Genomic DNA, 22123 nt, shown 5'->3' on the forward strand with positions numbered 1-22123 from the left:
AACACGGACCAATCAGAGCGCGGCTATTGCAAACGGGTTCCGACTCGGCAACAGATCCCGGTGAGCGTGGCCCTGGCATTGGCCGAGCCGGAATCCGTCTGCTGCAGGCGCGTTCCGATTCGTCCGTGCTGGTTTACATTAATATCTCGTGAACGAAGCCGAGAAGATCATTTTCGCAAAGGGAAAAGTTACTTGGAAGAACTTCAGAAATCATCATTCATATATATCATTTTTCCATATTGTTACAAATAACAAAAATATTTAAGATGGCCAAAGTTATTGGTCCACCCTGTATTGGCGTTTCTTAAGAAAGCAATTGTCATGGTTGAGTAATAGGAAGCCTAGGCAATGATAAAACATTAACGAACGCGTTTTGATAATATGGAACATGCGCTCTACGGAAGAAAATTTTCTGCCAACGTGACATCAACAATTTAGAAGCAGATTCATCTACAACAGCTGCTATCGCAGTTCGAACGCGACCGTAGTTCGAGGCGATTGCGATTCTGAGCGGGAAGTTCGAAAAAGATCGAACAATGCCGGTTTGTTAGGTTGAACGCGCTAACGTTCGGAATTGTCCTTTATTTTCAGGCCGAGGAGCAAAGGCGAATACTTGTTCGTAATAGCTCAGCTGCTGTTTGGACTGCTACTGTTCGCCACCGTGCTCGGGCACGTGGCCAACATTGTTACTTCCGTCAGCGCGGCCAGGAAAGAGTTCCAGGGTAAGTGAAAACCGAATCCAATTATTTCCCCATGCACCTGATTCGTTTCGATCAGCTAGAGAGAAAGAGAGAGAGAGAGAACCGGTTGCAGCTCGCAGCTTTGCGGCTCTAGCCGCCATGCCGGTCTAAGCTCGCGATTGTTTTCCTTCAAAGGCGATCCAATGAACGCGGTTGATTGCATGTTCTTCATATTGAAGAAAAGTTTGTATCTCGATATTCTATCGACGAGTCCCGGACTTCAGGCTTTTCAAATGATTATTTTACGTTACTTTATGAAAAGAACACAAGGACGTATCTATCCCAACTTTTTAGCAATTCTTCTTTTACAATAAGTACTCATAGAAATAAATTTGTTGAATAATTCCTCGTGGATGCAGTTTTACAATCTTAGCACTTTACCTACCAGAAGCCTATTATGTAATAGGATTTTCAATAACAGTGCATAGAAATTTTCTTTTACATTGCAATCTTAAATGAAACTATTACATAACGTTATTGAGGGTGACTTGTTACTTCACAGTGAAAATTGCTGTTGCTATTGAAGGTTCCATTAAAAAGTGTTTAGTCATTGATTTTTCAAAATGATGCAATAATCACCGGTCTAGTGGTAAACACTTTTAACAATGTGCTACGAGTTCTATACAGGATTTCTCGAAAATAGTATTTAATTGAAAGTGATGATTCCTGAGGTTATTTGAAGTAACTTTCTCCTTTTCGAAAATCTTCTCCGTGGCTTTGTTAAGGAGTTATCCACGAAAAATGCGGACCAGTGCGTCTACAGCAGACGGATTCCGTCTCGGCCAATGCCAGCGCTGCGCTCAGCGCCACCTGTCGCCTCTGATTGGTCCGTGTTTCTCGTTAATAACTCTTTAACAAAGCTGTGGAGAACATTTCCGCAATGGGAAAAGTTACTTTAAAGGACATAGGGAGAGAATCACCTTATTCAAGAAAGTATGTACAACATTTTTGGGACACCCTCCATACATGTTCGCTGACTTCTATGCCAACGAAGAGTAACGATAAGAAGTTCGTAAACACTTCGACTTTAAAAGTGCAACCACCCCAGGAATACTATTATCGGTCACGCTATTGGCGGTCAATGTTGCTGTCGTTCAAACTTCTTCTCAGTGAATTATTGCCAGAAATTTCAATAAAGCCTCTATAATACAAACAATTTAAACTTTCCGACACGATATAAATCACGCTTAGGTTTGCACAAGGGAGTCCTTTATTTAAAATGCCAACATATTTTATTAGTTTAATAATAAACAGGAAAACTGTCCTATAATTAATAACAGGACTCAAGTGCTAGGACAGAGAAATTCGCGAATAATGGAACAATCGCTTTTCTCATACTAAATTTCATAATGGGAGCTTCAAAATTCAAAAGAAAGTAAATGATAATACTACAGAGATTAAACAATAAGATATTACACATTTCTACACTAAATAATCAAATTATGGAAATGTGGAATTCTACAGACGAAAATATAACGGAGAAATACTGGGAAAATTTTATACCGAGTCTGCAAATTATTTTATTTCGTGCAAAATGTTCTATTCTACAATTATAAAAATGAGAGTAAATTCAAATATACTTCTTCTTTCAGTAAGTTTAATAAGTCTCTAATAATCTAAGTTCTTCTCTTATTTCTATACAGTTTTGTTTTTCCACTCATCCATTTCTGCCAGAAGTAAAAAATCAATACGATATCATTTACATTAATTTCCTTGATCGGCTTATTCTAATATAAATAAAAATGCAGTATTGTTATCATTATGGATCATGAATGTCTCCACAGAGGAGCCAGCAGAGTGCAAAGGGTTAATATGTATAACAGTCCTGTTGGAATGGTAAGTGCTACATAATTGGTTGGAAAGGGAGGGTTTGGTGTTTCTCTCTGGCAAGACAAATGTTAACTCTGGGAGGTAGGGAATCGGCATCAAGTAGAACAATTAGCCGTAATTAAATGTAAATAGATGTTACTAATAGGGGAAAAATAATATCGGGGGCAATGTTTCGCTGAAATATCTTCTGTGGATAAATATACCCTGTGGTCCACGAATCAACTATTCCTAGAAGCTTCACAAAAAGGAGTTTCAAACAAAAATGCATTGCATCAGGAGCAGAAGTACAGATATGAGAAAATTTTGGGAAAGTGCCACTCTCTTTTCTACTTAATATACAAATATTATTACAAACCCCTGTTTTTAGGAAGAAAGTTATTTCAAATATTAATTTCAACATTATTTAAAATATCAATTTTAAAAAACAAATTTTTCACACGTGTTGTAAGCTATTAAATCTAAATTTTGGAAAAATCTCAAGTCGTTTGTTCCACGTTTGAAAAAGTTACTCTATTTGAACCCTAAACTTATCAAAATGACAAGGTTGTGTTTGTGTAAAGTTTTTTTACAATTTTTTATATATTACATATGTAGGGGTCAGAACCGTTAAAGGAGTCAACGGTTAAGCGAGCGAGAACGGAAAAGCGGCAAACGTTTTGCCGAATAGGTCGCCCGCGAATTGCCGAAACAATAACACGGGGACAGGTGAATGCCCTACTGAGCGATTGCGAGAGAGCGAGCGCGTGAGTGAGAGAGAAAGAGTCGTAAGAGGCAACGACCGCGAACTTCATGTGTGAGATAGAAAGTATGAATGTTTGCGTAATCACAGTAGGGTATAAATATGAGGTAGGTCGCGGGAGCGACAGAGTTATCGTTGGATTGTCGAAATACATAGAGAGGAAGATAAAGCTAGAGAGCTAGTTAGAGAGAAAGAGAGAGAGAGTGAGAGAGAGAGAGTTAGAGAGAGAGAGAGAGAGAGCGTTTCGGCTTAGAGAAGCCAGCAGTGCAAACTAGTGTATTTTTAGTAGTGTTATTCAAATTAATAAACGAATTGTTCTTCGTATCAAGTTGATTTCGACCAGCCTGACACAAATCCCTACAAATCTTGGGGGCTCAGCCGGGATCAGTTCAGGCCAAGTCAAAATTAACAAGAGAGTAGAGCGGTGAGCCGCGGGTACCAGTAGCACAAGTCAGTCTACAGACGGAAGAGTATCATCGCGATGGAGCAAGGAAGGTCCGCGGATAGCTTCTCGATCACAGAATTGAGGGAAATAGCAAGGAGACGAGGCATATCGGCAGGAGGATCGAAAGCCGACCTGATAAAGAGACTCAACGAGCAAGATCCGTCAGGCGCGTGGACGTCAGACCTGGATGTAGAGGATGATCCTCCCGACGAGGTAAAGTCGCGGTCGTTGGAGGAGAGCCTCTACAGGCAGCAATTAGAGATCCGCTCTAAAGAGTTGGAGCTGGCACAGCGCGAATTGGAGATCGCGAGACGCGAGATGGAGGTAATGCGTGTGTCACAGTACGGAGCTCACGAAAACACGATGGTGACGTCTCAAAGGGTGAACGTGACGGCGTTGGCCGACTTACTTTGTCCTTTCAGCGGTGACTCGAAGGAATTCGAAAATTGGGAAAGGCAATTGGCGCTTATCAGAGCGACGTATAAGCTGGACGAAGGTTTGACAAAAATACTGATGGGAATGCGGCTGAAAGGAAAAGCGTCGGAGTGGCTACACTCGAAACCTGAACACGTAGAGATGTCCGTAGGCTCGCTGTTAACAAGGCTAAGAAGCGTTTTCCATTTCCCACTTAGCAGATTAGTCCTCCGGCGACAATTCGAGGAGAGGACATGGAGGAGGAGCGAGTCGTTCCAAGAATACGCACACGATAAAATAATTCTTGCCAATCGCGTGCCAGTGGCAGAAGAAGAAATTGCGGACTACTTGATTGAGGGAATCCCTGACGTACGACTAAGAGATCAGGCCCGGATGGGAGGATATAAGACCGCGTCGGAACTGCAGAAGGCGTTCGAGAGAATCACGCTACGAGAGGGAGGCCAGCCGAGCATCGTGAGGAGAATGGACCGGCCGGAAACGAGGAGCAGCGGGCAGTACGGCGCATGGAGAGAGCGGACGAGTGTAGAGCGGCCAAGAGAGCGGCCCTGTTATAATTGCGGCATGCGCGACCACATCGGGGTGAACTGCCCCACAAAAGCGGAGGGTCCGGTGTGTTTCCAATGCGGCGCGCGGGGTCACCTGGCATCGAGGTGTCCCAAAAGAGCGGGCGGACAACCCAAAAATGTATGTGCGGCGAGTGAGGTAAGATCACCGAAGTTTAAGAAACGCGTAGAGATTAACGGTCGCGAAATAACGGCGCTCATAGATACCGGGAGCGACCTTTGTTTAATGCGTAAAGAGCAGTACGTCGGAATCGGTTCTCCTCCGTTGAACTCTCGCGAGGTCAGATTTCGCGGCGTCGGGTCGGGCGAGAACACGACATTAGGTGAGTTTAAGACAGAAGTGCGAGTAGACGGGAATACCTATCCGATCGTCATTCGAGTTATCCCTGATGAAATCATCGAGCATGGGTTTCTTATAGGTGCGGATTTCTTAGACACGGTAGACGTCATGATGCGAGCGGGAAATGTGTACGTCAACCCGTCGCCCGAGCAGTTCACTGAAAATCTTCCGGAAGTGTTTCAAATAAACATAAACGAAGAGGCGTCGGACAGGGACGTAGACGTCGCGCACATACCGCGTGACGACCAGAGGGTCGAAGTAAAAAAGTTAGTTCGGGAATATAGGCCGGTTAAAACACGAGAGGTAGGCGTAAAGATGTCAATCGTTCTTACGGATGACGTGCCGGTTTTCCAGAGAGCGAGGCGATTAGCCCAAGCAGAGCGCGAAAAAGTAAACGAGCAAATAGAGGGATGGTTAAGCGAAAAAATAATACGGCCGTCTCTGTCGGAATACGCGAGCCCCGTCGTGATAGTGAAGAAAAGAGACGACACAATACGCTTGTGCGTCGACTACAGACGCTTGAACGAAAAGATAGTTCGTGATCGGTATCCGCTACCGCTTATAGAAGATCAGTTAGACCTGCTTCAGAATGCGAGATTTTTTAGCACGTTGGACTTAAAAAACGGGTTTTTTCACGTCGCGTTAGAGGAACAGAGCCGAAAGTACACCGCTTTCATTGTCCCCGATGGACATTACGAATTCCTCCGAGTCCCTTTTGGCCTGTGTAATTCGCCATCGGTATTCCAAAGATACATAAATGCCGTTTTTAAAGATCTCATACGTAACAAAACCGTAATCACATATATGGACGACCTTATAATACCTTCACGGGATCGCGAGACGGGAATAAGCGGGCTGAGAGCGGTGCTAGCGGTTGCGAGCGAGGTCGGACTAGTCATTAACTGGAAGAAATGTTGTTTTCTGCGAGAAGAAGTAGAATATTTAGGCCATATTGTGCGAAACGGACACGTGCGTCCGTCGCCGCGTAAAGTAGAAGCCGTCCGAAAATTCCCTGAGCCGACCAGCGTGAAGCACATTCAAAGCTTCCTAGGATTAAGCGGATATTTCCGAAAATTTGTGCCGTACTATTCCAATATAGCACGCCCATTGAGCAATTTGTTAAGAGCGAGCGTGAAATTCAAATTCGGCGAGGAGGAAAGGGCAGCGTTTCTCAGGTTGAAAGAAATACTGAGCAACGAACCCGTGTTGCAACTGTACAGACAAAACGCCGAAACTCAGTTACACACCGATGCATCAATGCATGGCTACGGCGCGATACTCCTCCAGAGAAGCTCGGAGGACAACGGGATGCACCCGGTATATTACGCGAGCGGGAAAACCACAGCGGCGGAGTCAAAGTATACGAGTTACGAGCTAGAGGTGTTAGCGATCATAAAGTCGTTGCGGAAATTCCGAGTGTACTTGTTAGGCATACCGTTTAAGATTTTCACAGATTGTCGGGCGTTTGCGTTAACGATGCGGAAAAAGGACCTGTGCGTCCGTGTGGCGAGGTGGGCCTTACTATTAGAGGAGTTCCATTATGAGATAGAGCATCGACCAGGGAGAAGCATGACACATGTCGATGCTCTTAGCCGTAGCCCGCTGCCAACCTGTATGTTTGTAGAAACATGTGACGATACAATAACCTCACAGTTTAGAAGGGCGCAGCGCGAGGACCGAGACGTAGAGAAAATACTAGAGCTTGCGAAACAGGGAAGTATTGAGGGCTATACCATGCGAGGAGATTTATTATTTAAAGAGGTGGACGATAATTTGTTGCTAGTGGTTCCGAGTTCGATGCAGAATCAAGTTATCCGAAAAGCGCACGAGAGAGGTCATTTTTCAGTCGCGAAAACAGAGGCGTTACTGCGAAGCGATTACTGGTTTCCGAATGCGAAAGCGAAAATTGAGAAAATCGTGCGAAATTGCGTGGCGTGTATCCTTGCCAATAGGAAACAGGGTAAGATGGAAGGGTTGTTAAATTCGCTAGACAAGGGTGAAACCCCGCTGGAAACGTTTCATATTGACCACCTCGGACCGCTACCGTCTACCAAGAAAAGCTATAAGCACATCTTGGTGGTGGTCGATGCGTTTTCCAAGTTTACGTGGTTGTACGCGACTAAAAGCACGGGAGCCGCGGAGGTAATAGCGAGACTACAAAAACAATCAGTCGTCTTTGGGAACCCACACCGAATTATTTCCGACCGCGGAGCAGCCTTTACGTCGGGAGAATTCGCGAGATACTGCGAGGAAGAGAAAATTCAGCACCAGCTGATTACGACGGGCATTCCGAGAGGGAACGGTCAGGTAGAGCGCGTAAATCGCACCCTTATACCCTTGCTAACGAAATTAGCACACCCGAAGCGCGAGGAGTGGTATAGATGGTTAGAGCTAGCGCAGCAGTGCCTAAACACGACGATGCACCGAAGCATAGGCACGACGCCGTTCCGCGTCCTTTTTGGTACCCACCCCAGGCTACGAGACAGCCCGGAAGTCCGGGAACTCCTAGAAAGAGAATGGATCGGCCAATTCGAGACCGAACGGGACGAAATACGGGACCGTTCCAGGAAAAACATTGAGGCGATACAGAAAGAAAACAGGAAGGGGTACAACAAAAGGAGAGTGGTCGCGAGGGAATACCGAGAGGACGACTTGGTGGCGATTAAGCGCACTCAGCAGGGGCCAGGGTTAAAGGTGGCCAATAAATTTCTGGGTCCATACACAGTCACGAGGAAGCTGCGAAATGATCGGTACGTCGTCGAGAAGGTAGGAGACCATGAGGGGCCCTTCCGAACCTCGACAGCAGCGGACCACATGAAACCCTGGGCTCGATCGACGGACGGAGATATCAGCGAAGATGAGGCTGGAGACGATATCCGGGGTCGGATATCAACACAGGATGGCCGAGTGTAGGGGTCAGAACCGTTAAAGGAGTCAACGGTTAAGCGAGCGAGAACGGAAAAGCGGCAAACGTTTTGCCGAATAGGTCGCCCGCGAATTGCCGAAACAATAACACGGGGACAGGTGAATGCCCTACTGAGCGATTGCGAGAGAGCGAGCGCGTGAGTGAGAGAGAAAGAGTCGTAAGAGGCAACGACCGCGAACTTCATGTGTGAGATAGAAAGTATGAATGTTTGCGTAATCACAGTAGGGTATAAATATGAGGTAGGTCGCGGGAGCGACAGAGTTATCGTTGGATTGTCGAAATACATAGAGAGGAAGATAAAGCTAGAGAGCTAGTTAGAGAGAAAGAGAGAGAGAGTGAGAGAGAGAGAGTTAGAGAGAGAGAGAGAGAGAGCGTTTCGGCTTAGAGAAGCCAGCAGTGCAAACTAGTGTATTTTTAGTAGTGTTATTCAAATTAATAAACGAATTGTTCTTCGTATCAAGTTGATTTCGACCAGCCTGACACAAATCCCTACACATATAATATATAATATATTAAGTAATATTAAATAAACTGGTAAAAATTCTGCAGTGTGTACGACAGTTACGAATATTAGAGAGGACAATGATCATCTAGAATCTACACAATTATAGTAGAGACAGGATTTCTGCCAGGTACAAATAGTGGGACAATAACCGGACACAAGAAGGTAGCAGAATTAACAGAAATCGCATTTTTTAATATTCTGTGGCTCCTCAATTGTGAAATAAAACACTTGAAACCGTTCATTTAGTGTTAAAGGTTGCATGGAGACGTTTGGCAGACTCCATCGAAATATCAAGGTTATGAACCACCCGGTATAATGTCGCATTACGCTCCTGTGCTCGAAAGATCGACTTCCATAGTTGTCCCTGATTAATTACCATGGCTTTATTTATAGTTGCTTTTCAGGAGCTATCGGATCGATAAGGAATAAACGGCGCGGATGTTGGTCGCTTTGTTATTGTCCGTCCCCGGGGTTCATTCGTGCTCCCTGAGCTGTTCATCGGAAAATACAGTTCTTGCTCGAGTTAATCGGCGTTCCACTCGTGGAACACGAAAAGTCTTCCGGCTAGGAGGATTCCCGATGTGCTCGCGACACTGCGCTCTCGTTGCTGCCGCGCCGTTCATTGCCAGGTTTGAAAACGTGACAAGGCTATTGGTACGCAAACGTGTCGCGAATCAATCCGAACAGTCGAACGGTTAACAATGTTACAAAGCCACCGAGGCAGCTTTTGCGTTCGCCATACACACGGCTGGAACTTCAATTTCAAAATTCCTAACAACCCTTACACTTGATCTCTCGCTCTTGCTCCGAAACAGCCGCGGGAATTTTCAGCTGAATCCGCAGGGAACGTCACTCCACATCGGCAATGCGACTGAGCTTTCAGCACGAGATACATAGGGTGGTAATCAAAATATACAGCGCGGCAACTACTAATGCACACTGCAACTAGCACTCGCATTCATTCAGGTCCAACTTTTTTGGATTGGAGTGATCAGTAGACTGCGTATCTTTATGCACTTTACAGCAAAATTGAGTAGCTGAAAATTCAAAATTGTTGAAAATTTTAAAAATTGAAGGTAACAATATATGATTTCTCCTTTATTAAAATCATTGAAGAAATAACATTCAATTTAGTTTCTGGTTCTTGAAATCGATGCAGACAACTTTTATTTTGCATAAAGATCCGCAGTCTAGTTATCAGAATCCCTTTATTTATTTTATGTTTTGTATTTTCTAAACACGTTATGATTTCATCGTTCATGTTCATGCTTTTAGAAGAAATGTCAAGAAAGCAAATGGATTGTTTTGACTCGTGCACTGTGATCGTCGATTTTAATTAAACTTTTTCTGGTGAATCTAGAGCAACAATAATCAGACTCATGTCTGAACGTTTTTAACAATGCTTATTATTCATAAAGATAAATCAGAGAATATCTTGATATACTTAATTCCTTATAATCATATCTTAACTTTTACGGGCTTTATCTGATCTCGGTATTCTTGGTACGCAACAAAATTGATGTTGGACAAATTTATTTACATTAATGAAATATATATAACCACAAAACCAGGTTTGCTTTGCACTGTCCATTTCCTGCACAAAATATATAGCTAGTTGCACCATTGACAACCCCATCAATAAATGAATAGCAAGATTACAAAAAAGAAAACAATGCTAAAGAAAAGAGAAATAAAAAAATGCAGACTTAACACTCCAAATAAAAATTATAAATTGAAAGTAAAAACCACCCTCTACCACATGGATATTTTCTGGATATCATAAAATTAAATGTTAATTATCTTTATAAATAATGAGCATTGTCAAAAACGCTCAGACATGAGTCTGCTTATTTTTGCTCTAGATTCGCCAGAAAAAGTTTCATTAAAATCGACGACCCCACCGTTGAGACCTCTCCTTTGTAAGTTTGGATACACTAAAAAGAAATTAGACGCGTTCATGTTTTTTATAAAAACAATTTCTATATAAACGCGTTGGAAAAATTTCGTGTGTCTGATGCATGGAGAAATTCTCCCGAGTAAGTTAGATTGGAATAAATTATGATAAACGATCTACACGAGTTGAATTGAAATAAATCGCATTAAATGATTTGAATAAGTTGAATTTAAATAAATCGTACTGAACGATTTAAGTAAATTAAATTTTGATAAATCGTGTGAACCAGCAACGATGGATTATTTATTTGGAAATGTTTCCGGTCCTCGAAGAGATGTTGTCACCCGGCGAATAAAGCTCGCATTCATTAAGGGGTTACATTAATACTGCAATTTTTAATTTGCATCGGGGAACGTTATTTGCGATTCACCGGAAGCTAACTGTATTTACCGCGAGCGTTCCCGGCCCGCGGAGGGGTTAATATTGTAAATGTAATCCCGCGGAATCCGAAGAAACGTGAAACGGTCCGTGGCGATCTCGTAATGGCGTGCTTCTCATTCTTACAATTTCCTTCGGGGAATTGGACTACATTTTAACGCGGTGACGCTGATGGGATATTAAATTTCATTTTCTGTCGACCGTATCTAAACTCGCTCGTAACGGTGGACATCTGCGATTTTACTTTCAAAAAGTGCTTTAATCGTTAGGTGGCGATTTCGTTTGATTCTCTGCTTCGGGGCGTCCCGCAGTGTTTCCGTTTATTTTGACGCTAGTCAGACAGAACTATAACTTTAAAATAATTCTAACTAAAAATGTTAACTAAGATAATACCCTTTTTACAAAATTACACAACTTTACCCTTTAAATTATTCCTCTTGCTGTAATAGTTTCCAAGATGCTCGATAAAATATGTCTAAGATTTTGTAAGCATTAATTACGATCCAATTTGCAACGTTTGGCAGGTTCTAACTAGAGTCACCGGATGACGCTTTGCGACACAGAACTATAAATTCTTGCTACCATGAAGAATATTAAATGTATGTGTTTGTGTGTGTGTCATTTAAGAAACATTTGAATAGCTATAATTTGCAATAATGTCATTAATGAATGATGAAAAAATTCTACAGTATTCTTCAAAGATTAATAAACAAACCCACAAAGTTTAAACTTGACATGTTCGTTAGCTTTGTTTTTTAAAATTCAACACTGCACCATTAAATGATTAAATGAAAGTAGAAAGATTGTATATACATACGTACAAGACTAATCATTGTGATTGTTTCTTCGTATTTAATTTCTCAAACATGTGAAACAAACGTTCGTATAATAGAGATTTCTAATTTTTAATAATTTTTATCATAAGTAAATTCCACTCTTTTATGATATTTCGTCAATCAATCCAGAGACTACCATAACAGGTTTCATTATCTTACTAACTCTATTATTTGTAACGGAAAACAGTTGTTAATAAATCCTTAACGGTATTGCGTGGGTGACAATATAGTAGAAATTTTTTCGTCGGTAAATGGCTTCTGTGCGCACCTAATATTTTCTTTATAGATTTTTTTGTCGATACGAATGGTTTTAACGAGCAATAATGCAGGGCCGTTCAACATTAAATAAAGCAGTAACAACAAAGATAAAAGAGCACAATGCGGCGTTTAACTTTTTCCCCTATGGTTTCGCGGCGTGTGTACAGTATCGACCGAATATTTCTGGTGGCAGGGCACGCACTGGACCAAATGTTTATAGCGAACATTGGTGTCGAATGCACAGGTGGTAACAGAGTCCGCACCGAATAGTTTCATCTGGTTACATATTCATATAAATCCTTGATCCACCGCGCACTTTTTATAGGAATTCACGTATATAACAACAATCCTGAGATCTTAAAATAAAAAATCCCACTCCACAAAAAACAAAATTTCTTTTTATCCAATCGAATAACAATATTTGATTTTGGAAATACATACATTCAGTAGAAAACTTAGTGACGTGTTCCTTTCTGTGTTGTTATTTATAATAATTATTTCTGTATTGTATTTATACAAATTTATTATTTTATATGGGCGAATTCGAGGAATTTGATATCAAATACTGTTTCCTTCGCGAGTGATTTTAGTAAATTGACAATAAAAGGAAACAGTGTGGAATTTAATAAAAAATGTTGTAATTCATCATTTTTAACAATATCGAAGCTTGTAAAATGCAGAAAGCAAAATTATAAAACTCTGTCGTGTAATTGCAGTTCACACACTCCGTCGAAACAAAGATAAAATTACTTTTTACAACGTTACGGTATTCTACATAATAATCACATGAATTCCATCCAAAAATTTATATTGTTAACAGTATGTTACTGACTTTTTCGAATTTTCCTGTAATATTTAGGGGTTGTTTTCCCTGTCAAAGCAAAGATTCAATTACTTTTTACAACGTTACCTTTGTTCTATACAGTTACATATACAATTAAAAAAATTTACAATTCTTTTACAATTTTACATATTCTACGCATATGGTCACGTATACAGTATCTACATATACAATTCTACATATTCTACATATACAGTTACACACACAGTTTCTACATATACTTACAATTTTTTATAATTTTACTAACCACGTGTCGAAGAGTGAGAACTTTAATCTTCAGAAATAGAAAATAGCTCTTAATGAAAAACCCTTTACATAATTATATGAATTCCTCCGAAACATTTCCAGCAGAATGTGACTGTTTTCTCGGTGTAGTCAAAGTTAAGCATCGGGAAAGCATACAAAAATATATATCGATCTTTGAAGCCATAAACGTTGAATTCTTCCATAAAAGACTGTCTCGAGGGTCAGAGACTAAAAATACTCCTTGTTTCATTTCTCTTTACGGTCTTAAAAGAAGATCAATAGACACTCCTCTCGAGTCTGTGGAGCGAACGAAGGCAGCCTGTTAGTTAAAACAAAACTTTTTCTAAGCGAAGAGAAATTATTCCGTCAGAGTATTCAATGCGAGGAACTACCTTTAGAAAATTTGTCTCGAGAACGATGCGCACAGCTCGTTAGTAGGAAGATTGATATTTTCTCCGATTCTCGCGCGGCCTAGAAACCGCAATTAACTGAAATTTATTATTCTCGGCTGGTATTGATAGCTCCTAGAATGTTATTCGGACGTAATTAACATTCGGGGAATATAGGTGATACGAAATGCAAGTTAATGAATCTTCAAACGAGAGCGCTATTAATCTCGCGGTTTTCATCCAGTATTCGAGTGAATGGCACTGATAAATGGCCAGCTTTGACACTGCCGGATCATATTTCTAAATGCTTCAAATTTTTTAGAAATATTCTCCAGACATCTTCTTATTCAATTTATTCTCATTTCATTTAGTTTAACTTCGAGCACTCGAAATATAACTCCGATTTTGTTTCTGTTTACCTGAACTGCTCATTTCCAACATTTAACAACTGTTGTCCCTTGCTAAAATTTTTATTATTAATTTTGAAGCTGCTAAAATACCAACGAATAAAAATACTTTTCACTACAGAATACATCTATGTAGAACACTTTTAATTACAGAATACAAGCCGAAGCAAACTACGATGGCATCCATTATTTTTTAAAAGCCCTGTGTCATATTGTCATCTACGTGAGGACAGCAAATTTTTCTTTGTATTTTTAATATCATCAATTATGCAGGTACCCTTTTCGCATTCAATGTGAAGAATTAGTTCATTAACATCAATATGGGTTGCAAAAGTTTTCATGTTGTTGACACACAGTTTTCGAACATTATTGTTTACGAAAATGATTAAGCTGTTTTAAAAATATCAAACTATTATTAAGGAATTATTTAAGATAATGGTTAAGGCTCTTTCAACACGAAGTTTTGTTCTGGGAAATAATTAGGCTTCTAAATATCAGATCATTATTTAAGATAATGCTCAAGCTTCTCGTAAGCATCAGATCATTATTTAAGATAATGATCAAGCTTCTCGTAAGCATCAGATCATTATGTAAGAAAAAGCACTACAAATTACTCTACTTCACTTTAATTCATAATAAAAATTAATCTTTACTTGTACAAACGACTGTTAAATAAATCGTATGGGACGAAGTACTAGTTTCTTTATAAAGTTTAAAAAATATCCCACTGCATGGTGTAAGCAATTATATTTTTTAACGACAGCTCCGCTTTTCATCCATACGATATGGACGTTTGTCAACAAAAACAACATGTCAAACATTTTTTCCAGAGCAGTCTCGCATGTTTTCATGAAACTTCGACGTATACTGTTCGAGAACATGTTCCCTCTCGCGAGAGTAGAAAATATCGTTCTAATAAAGTTCGATTGTTTCACATGAACAGAACAGCATAAAGCATTTAGGTAATAGGAAATCTGTGCGTAGAAGTAGGCAGCTGACAGTTCGTTGACCCTCGGCTTGCATTCTGCTGTGGTGAGCCACAATACACCAGGTGGCTGGCCTTGGCTAGGCCAATACTAATTTCGTTAATTATGCGCCGCCATGTTACGACGTTAAGGCTGGTCCAGCCGCTTGACTTTCGAGCATAATTTTGGGAGACGCGCGGCAATCATCGTTGAATCGCTTCGATGAATTCGACCGAGCCAGGAAGTCAAAATGAAAAATTAAACTTTGTTTACGAAAGTTGAACGTTGTAATCGCTGCGTGCTGCAACGAATCCGTGGAACTTACTGATTGAATTAACCCCTTGGCTACCACGGAGGAGATATCTCGCGCCCCGATATTTCCCGATAAACGCTTTTGGCGAGATATCTCGCCACCTAGCACCAATATTTTCACGCTATATATAGACAAATATATTTTATACTATTGGGTTGGCAAATAAGTTCGTTCGGTTTTTGTGTTTTATTCGACTCTAAAAAACTGAACGAACTTATTTGCCAACCCAATATATTCTGATTCGTAAAAGGAAGAAATGTATGAAATCTTTATCTCGGGTAAAATGACCGAACAGAACAGAGAATATTTCGTTTATAAATGTCAAACCACTGGTGCTAGGTGGCGAGATATCTCGCCAAAAGCGTTTATCGGGAAGTATCGGGGCGCGAGATATCTCGTCCGCCGTAGCCAAGGAGTTAAAAAACAATTTCTTGCGATTAAACGCGCGGACTGGTTCAACTGGCTTGAACGATTAGGTGATAGTTTGTTAATTTGCAAGCTTTTACTCTCTCGATGTCTGTGTGAAAAATTTGAGGTAATTAAGAGCTATAGTTAAGTAACAATTTAACTTCTTTATAATTACTTGAGTAGAATTTATTTCTATGTTTTTTAATTTATATCAATGTCAACCGCGTAACTTGTATAAAAATTATACAATTCTACATTATTTTTATGTGGTTTATAAACTGCTGTTATTTCTTTACATAATATGATTCGTATTATAATTTATTTTGACCGCAATCATCAGATTGCGAATATTTATGCAAGTGCTACTTGTAAAAATAAAGAAACATTAATTAAATACAGAATTCCTTGGAATATAATACGATCTCATATTATTGGGATATGACTTTTAAACTGTTATAATTTCTTTACATAATATAATTCGTACTATAATTTAATTTAACCGCAATCCTCAGATCGCGAATATTTATGGAAGTATTACTAAAAAATAATTCTAAAAATTTATGAAACATTTACATATTAAATATAATACCGTTTCATATTATTCTGACATGTTTTACTAACTCTTATGGTTGGTCTACATTTCTACGTGTTATAATAATTTCTTTTGACTATAATCGCTGTGCTGAGCTTTATGCAGAACTCACGAAATTCCCCCAAAAATGCTAAAATATAACATCTCATGGAATGTAGAGTTCCACATTGTTCTTATGTAAATGACCAACTGTTAATATATTTCACTTAATCTCAGATTTTATACATGTATCTGTGAAACTGTAAATTTGCATGAAGGTTCCTTCCCTAACAATGGTACCTACATTTTTATCTGACTTATTCCAATCTTATCGCCTTTCGAAAGTCCATTTCTTATGGCGCTGATATTAAGCACATTGCTGAACTTTATGCGTATTTATGGTGCATAAACATCTGCAAAAAGCTATGAAATTTCAGCTCCAGCAACATTTTACAACGTACCTTTTATTTTTCATTCGCACATAAAAAATACTACATAAACGTCCATGATGAACAATGAAACACGAATAGCCATTTTGATAAACATGAACTATTACAATGAATCAATGAGTACTTTCATTATTACACTTAAAATTTTAGTTTTAACAGCAAAATTATTTAGACACTTTAGAGTGCAAGAGGGTTGGAAAAGTCGTGAATTAATTGAAAAAAATTTCCATGATTGTTGTCTCGCCAATTGCAAACTGCCATTATTCGTATATATTTGAAAATTCATATTTTTAACATCAAAATAACTTCAAATATTCGAAATTCAAGAAGGTTAAAATGATCGTGGTCTAATCACTATAATGAATTAATAACGAATACATAACTTTGCTCTTGTAAACTTTGTATATAATTGTCGGTTCATCAGCCACCGTGTTAAATATAAAACAAAAGCCGCACGTAAACTGCTTCACTTGCGGCAATAAAAACGACCATAACTAGTTTGATGTGATTCCGTGGGCGTGTCAATTCTCTAACGAACTGCTCCTTCCATTCGGTACACACACATAAGTCAATACGTTTGAATGGAAGGTTCATTGTATGTACGTAGCGGCGGAAAGATTCAATCTTCTGTTGCCGTTGGCAGTGGCCCATTCAAATGCAAAATGGAAGCTCAGATGCCTCGGGCCGAAGCATTTTCTTTTTTTTTTTCGACAACCTAAATGCCATATGGGTAGTATCCACGTTTGCCCAAACTTTAACGCTTTACATTTTCTCTGTCAACAAACCGCTGTGCAGCTAGATACATTTGAACTTTACAATTTCCGGGTACTTTTGCATAATGTATTATTCAATACACATTTCACAGTTAATTAATATTCTGTGTTCATAAACGAACATCGGTAACCTGGATATTCGGACGTCCTGGAAAAGCATTACTGTGTTTACAACAAAATTGTATATGTTTTTTTATTTGTCTAGATCGACGATTTTTTAAATCTATAGACAACGAAGAAATTTTCTTTTGATATACACCACAGGCCCGGACAGCTTCTTCCGCGCTGTCGCGTCACAACTCCTACTACAGTAAATCCTCTATAAACGCAAAAAGGCTGTACACGATAAACGCAAAAAAATATCCCCTCCTTTGTAATAATCTGATCTCGGCTCGGGTATATCGGTGTGAACCATTATACTAATGCGACGCGGAGAGTCTCAGTCGTCGGCACAGTTCAAAGGCCCGTACGATTAAAATAAGACTAAACACGATATAATTTCAACTGTATTTAGTGGTTTAATTGACGATCAACGTTTCGGACGCTGGGAAGGACAGCGTATGGGAAAGAAAGAGCCGCGGAGAATCGCAGTCGCTTCTAAAAAATAGTGTCCCGTCTACGATAAATGCAAACGAATCCCCCTAGGCTTTTGCGTTAATAAAGGATTGACTGTAAATACCAATCTGCCGTCTACGGTATTAGTGGGGGATGTTGGAGTATGCTCATGGCAAAGTTGGGCAAAAATTTAATCAACGATGGACGAATAAATGTCTACTTCAATTGTTAATCGCAATTAACAATTAATGTCCTAGTTTAGTCGTTAAAACTGCGGTTGACGATTAAATACTTATTAATTGTTAACTGCGGTTAACGATTAAATACTTATTAATTGTTAAAAAATTGCGGTTAACGATTAAATACCTATTAATCGTTAATTCATAATAACGGTTACATTTCTACTGTAGTCGGTAATTGCGATTAACGATTATTATTAACGATTACATTCCTTTCAATTGTAATCGTCAATCGGATGATTGATTAATGATTAACTGCTGAAATTTCGAAATGAAATACGAAATCAAAATAGAATATGAATACTGAAAAAATGTAAACTGAGTTTAGGTATATTATCATTTGGTCTATAATACAAACTCTGTTTACGTGCTTTTATGTTTTTTTTTTCGATGATTTCTTTTTGTAATCAACGATTGACGATTAACTTCATCAACCGATTGAATCATTCGTCGATTTTTAATCGTACACATTAATCAATCAATCTTGATAAAAATTTTAATCGATTAATGCCCAACTCTGGCTCATGGTGGTGGAATGGGATAGTGGGAAGGGGAGAAGGTGGAATGGGAAAATCGACCGTTTTTGGCCGATTCTGACGACGTTAATCCTGACATACACAGTGGATCCCAGAACTGTTTATTTAAACCGTGATGGTTTCGCAAAAAATGGTCGGACGACAATAAATTCGGGCCAATTTCAAAGCTGGAAGTCTCCAGTTTCATAAGCCACATTCATTTTATCCTACGATTTTTTTCGTGCTATAGGGGACGAGATTTGATTACACGTTTTTCTCGAAAATTCTATACTTTCAAACGTCTGTGAAAATTTTGAAAAACTTTTCTCGAGACAAACTATAAACATTTAAAGATTGAAGCTTCCTCTTCACAACAATACTTTGAAGATTGATGTACGATTTTTTTAAATAAAGAAAATAATTATTAAATGAAGATGAATTGAATGGAGTTAGTCGTGGTAGGCAATATAATAAAATGTTCGTTTTTCAAAAATGCTAGTCACCGGAACTAGACAGGAGGCTTCCGTCCTAAAATTCCGTTTGTCATTCAGTTTTGTTGCAACACTTTTATTTGCCTTCGTTGGCAGATTCTCAAATCTTTTATTTAACTTTCTCCATGGCACAGATATTTCCACGACAATAAATAGCGGCTCAGCTGGGTTTACACTGGAAGTCTACATCCACCATTCTTTATTTACGTATCCGCCTTCATACAACAGAATTTTTCAAACTAGCATTGAAGGGTATTACACGTCTAAGTGGAAATAATGTAGGAGAGCACAAAAAAGCGGAAAATCCAGGACACATCCATGGTTCAATCCAGAAATTATTACTAGATGTCTAAGAGGACGAACGAAAATGTGAACTCATCAAAATTGAATTTCTGACAGAAAATATTTTCACGTAGTTATGAAAAAGATAGCAAGTACAGACATACAGAAATATATCATAGTATGGTAAGTAACAATTAGACTGTGGATTTGAATGCAAAATAAAAGTTGTCTATACACTGACTGCAAGACACAGAAGTCACATATGTATTTATTTCTTTTCTTAATCATTGTAATGACTTGAAAATAATATAACTGCATTTTCAAAGGACCCCGCACTAATATGTTGTACCTTTTGGGTCATTGAACAAATGTATGTCAGGCAAAATGTCAAAAAATGGACAGTTTTGTTGTTTCAACCATTTAAAAGCTTAAGGTCAGCCCAGCAAAAATATCACTTTCGAATCAATGCGGTTACCATTATAAGGGAACAATATGAATTTTTTTTTAATGGTAACCGCATTGATCCGAAAGTGATTTCTTTGCTGATCTGACCTCAGGCTTTTGAATGGTTGAAACAACGAAACTGTCCATTTTTTGACATTTTGCCTGACATACATTTGTTCAGTGACCGAAAAGGTACAACATATTTAAAATTCAACCATTTTCGCCGAGGACCCATCATTTCACGTGGTTTAGTGCGGGGTCCTTTGACCTACTACTCATTTCTGTCATGAATTAATAAAATCTGCAATCTAGAAATGAATAGTCATATGCACACATATCATCTGCTTCCAATTGATTGATTCCAATTAATTATTAAACAAAGGATTAAATGTTCATATGAAATAATTAATATTGTAGTGATTATATGTATAAATTTGCATGACTGCGTCATGAAGTGACATTAATATTATACAAAAAAAAATTAATCTCGATCAAATCTGAATATAGTTTTACATTCAGTATTTAACAAAAGACCGACGCGTTACCAAACGTGACGGTGTAAACGAAATGTCAGATTAAAAATTTGCAATGAACACAATTCCGGCTGATTGAAAACTTCAAAATTCGTGGTCCTGATCAAAATTATTAATAATTTTCTTTCACTTCTTCTACGTCATTTCAATCCCGATTCAAAGTGAGTATACGCATTAGTAAATACGAATTTTTAAAAACTGCAATAATCGTACAACAGAACGTACGTTCTTCTCGATTTAAGTTTAATTTAAAGTTAAGTGAGAAAGTAAATATACAATTTTCTAATAATCAACTCAATTATATTACTATATAAAATTCCTCCCCTATTTTTGTAGTGAAAAATATTTACGTACGCTTCATAAATAGGGAAACAGTTTAATTAACAGATTTCTGATAATGCTTCTCTTTTTTTTAATTAATTATTTAGCATCGCATAAATCACTGATTTCGTTTTGTGCACCAGACGTGGCAATCTTTCTTATTGCATTTTTCTATGAATTTTTTCAACAATAAAATTTCGTTCCTGGATGAATGATATATCTGACCAACATTCGCCATGACAAAATAACAGAGTCCATAGCAGAGAAGATACTGTTCCCAGAGTAGTTCTCGTTCTCCCCTTACGAAACACAGATCACTTTAAATGAAGGAGATCATGCAAATCTTTCACGAGTAAAAGCTAGTGACGATCGAAGCGTGTTGCGTTCTCAGAATGGCAGAACAGGAAAAACAGAGTGTCGAATCGGTTTCTAAGTCTATGTCTGAACGGGAGGTAAAGCCAGGAAAATCGCAGGACAAAGCCTTGCCCAATCCACTCGATTGCACCCCAGACTGCGTCTCTTCTGACATAGCGGACGATCCAACATTAGTTGTGCGTAGCCATTGTCATTTCATTTTAACATAAAGTCATATATAAACATATTAGTTCTTCTATGAACAAGTAGAAAGTCGCGTACAATTTATTTTAAATTTTGACGCGTTCACTGCAACGTTGCCTATAGTATACGGGCTACACAAGTAGAAAGTCATATCATTTATTTTTAAATTTTAACATGTAGACTCCACGTGGTGACACTGTTCTTAAACATTGATTTTTATTTACATACATTTTATAAGGATTTTTAGAATGCAAATGTAGCTACTGCTATGGCAATTAAGTTATTTTGATTTTTTGGGGATTTTTTTAGGGTATATTCTATACAGGGTGGCCCACATAACTCTGAACAGCTCAATATCTCGAAAACTATGCCATCGATTTTACAGTTCTTAGTCTTAAATTGCATGGAACCGAAGGGCCTTTCTGACTACATAAACGTGAAGTGGCCTCCCTTCCCCTTGAACGGGGGAGGGGAGGTACCTTTGTAATTTTAAATGGAACCCCCTATAAAATGTTACATATTTAGATTCTACAGGAAAAAACAAGTCAATTTTGTCTGAAACATTTTTTTGTCAGATACTTCCATGATGAGATATAACAGTTTGAAGTTTCGAGTTGTAGGTACTTGAAGCGCTCGGAAATAGCGTTATGGAATTATACGCGCTTTTTTTATGTTTACAAGCCCGTGGTGGACATTTTGAACATTTAATTTAAAGTACATTTTATTTTTTCACGAATAAGCAAAGGACTCAAGCGCGTATAATTCCATAACGCTATTTCCGAGCGCTTCAAGTACCTACAACTCGAAACTTCAAACTGTTATATCTCATCATGGAAGTATCTGACAAAACAATGTTTCAGACAAAATTGACTTG

At 38.7% G+C, this 22123-nt stretch overlaps 1 protein-coding gene across 9 annotated transcripts in view; it reads left to right on the top strand.

The window, feature by feature from the left end:
- Window positions 1-22123, top strand: part of LOC143213439 (cyclic nucleotide-gated channel alpha-3) — a 299614-nt gene that overhangs the window by 188011 nt on the left and 89480 nt on the right. For all 9 annotated transcript variants that reach the window (XM_076433300.1, XM_076433299.1, XM_076433297.1 and 6 more), the window contains exon 9: window positions 592-722. In XM_076433300.1, coding sequence (XP_076289415.1) covers window positions 592-722 — 131 coding nt within the window. The remainder of the gene's footprint in view (window positions 1-591; window positions 723-22123) is intronic.

The sequence above is a fragment of the Lasioglossum baleicum genome, chromosome 11 (genome assembly GCF_051020765.1).
Source record: "Lasioglossum baleicum chromosome 11, iyLasBale1, whole genome shotgun sequence".
NCBI lineage: Eukaryota > Metazoa > Arthropoda > Insecta > Hymenoptera > Halictidae > Lasioglossum > Lasioglossum baleicum.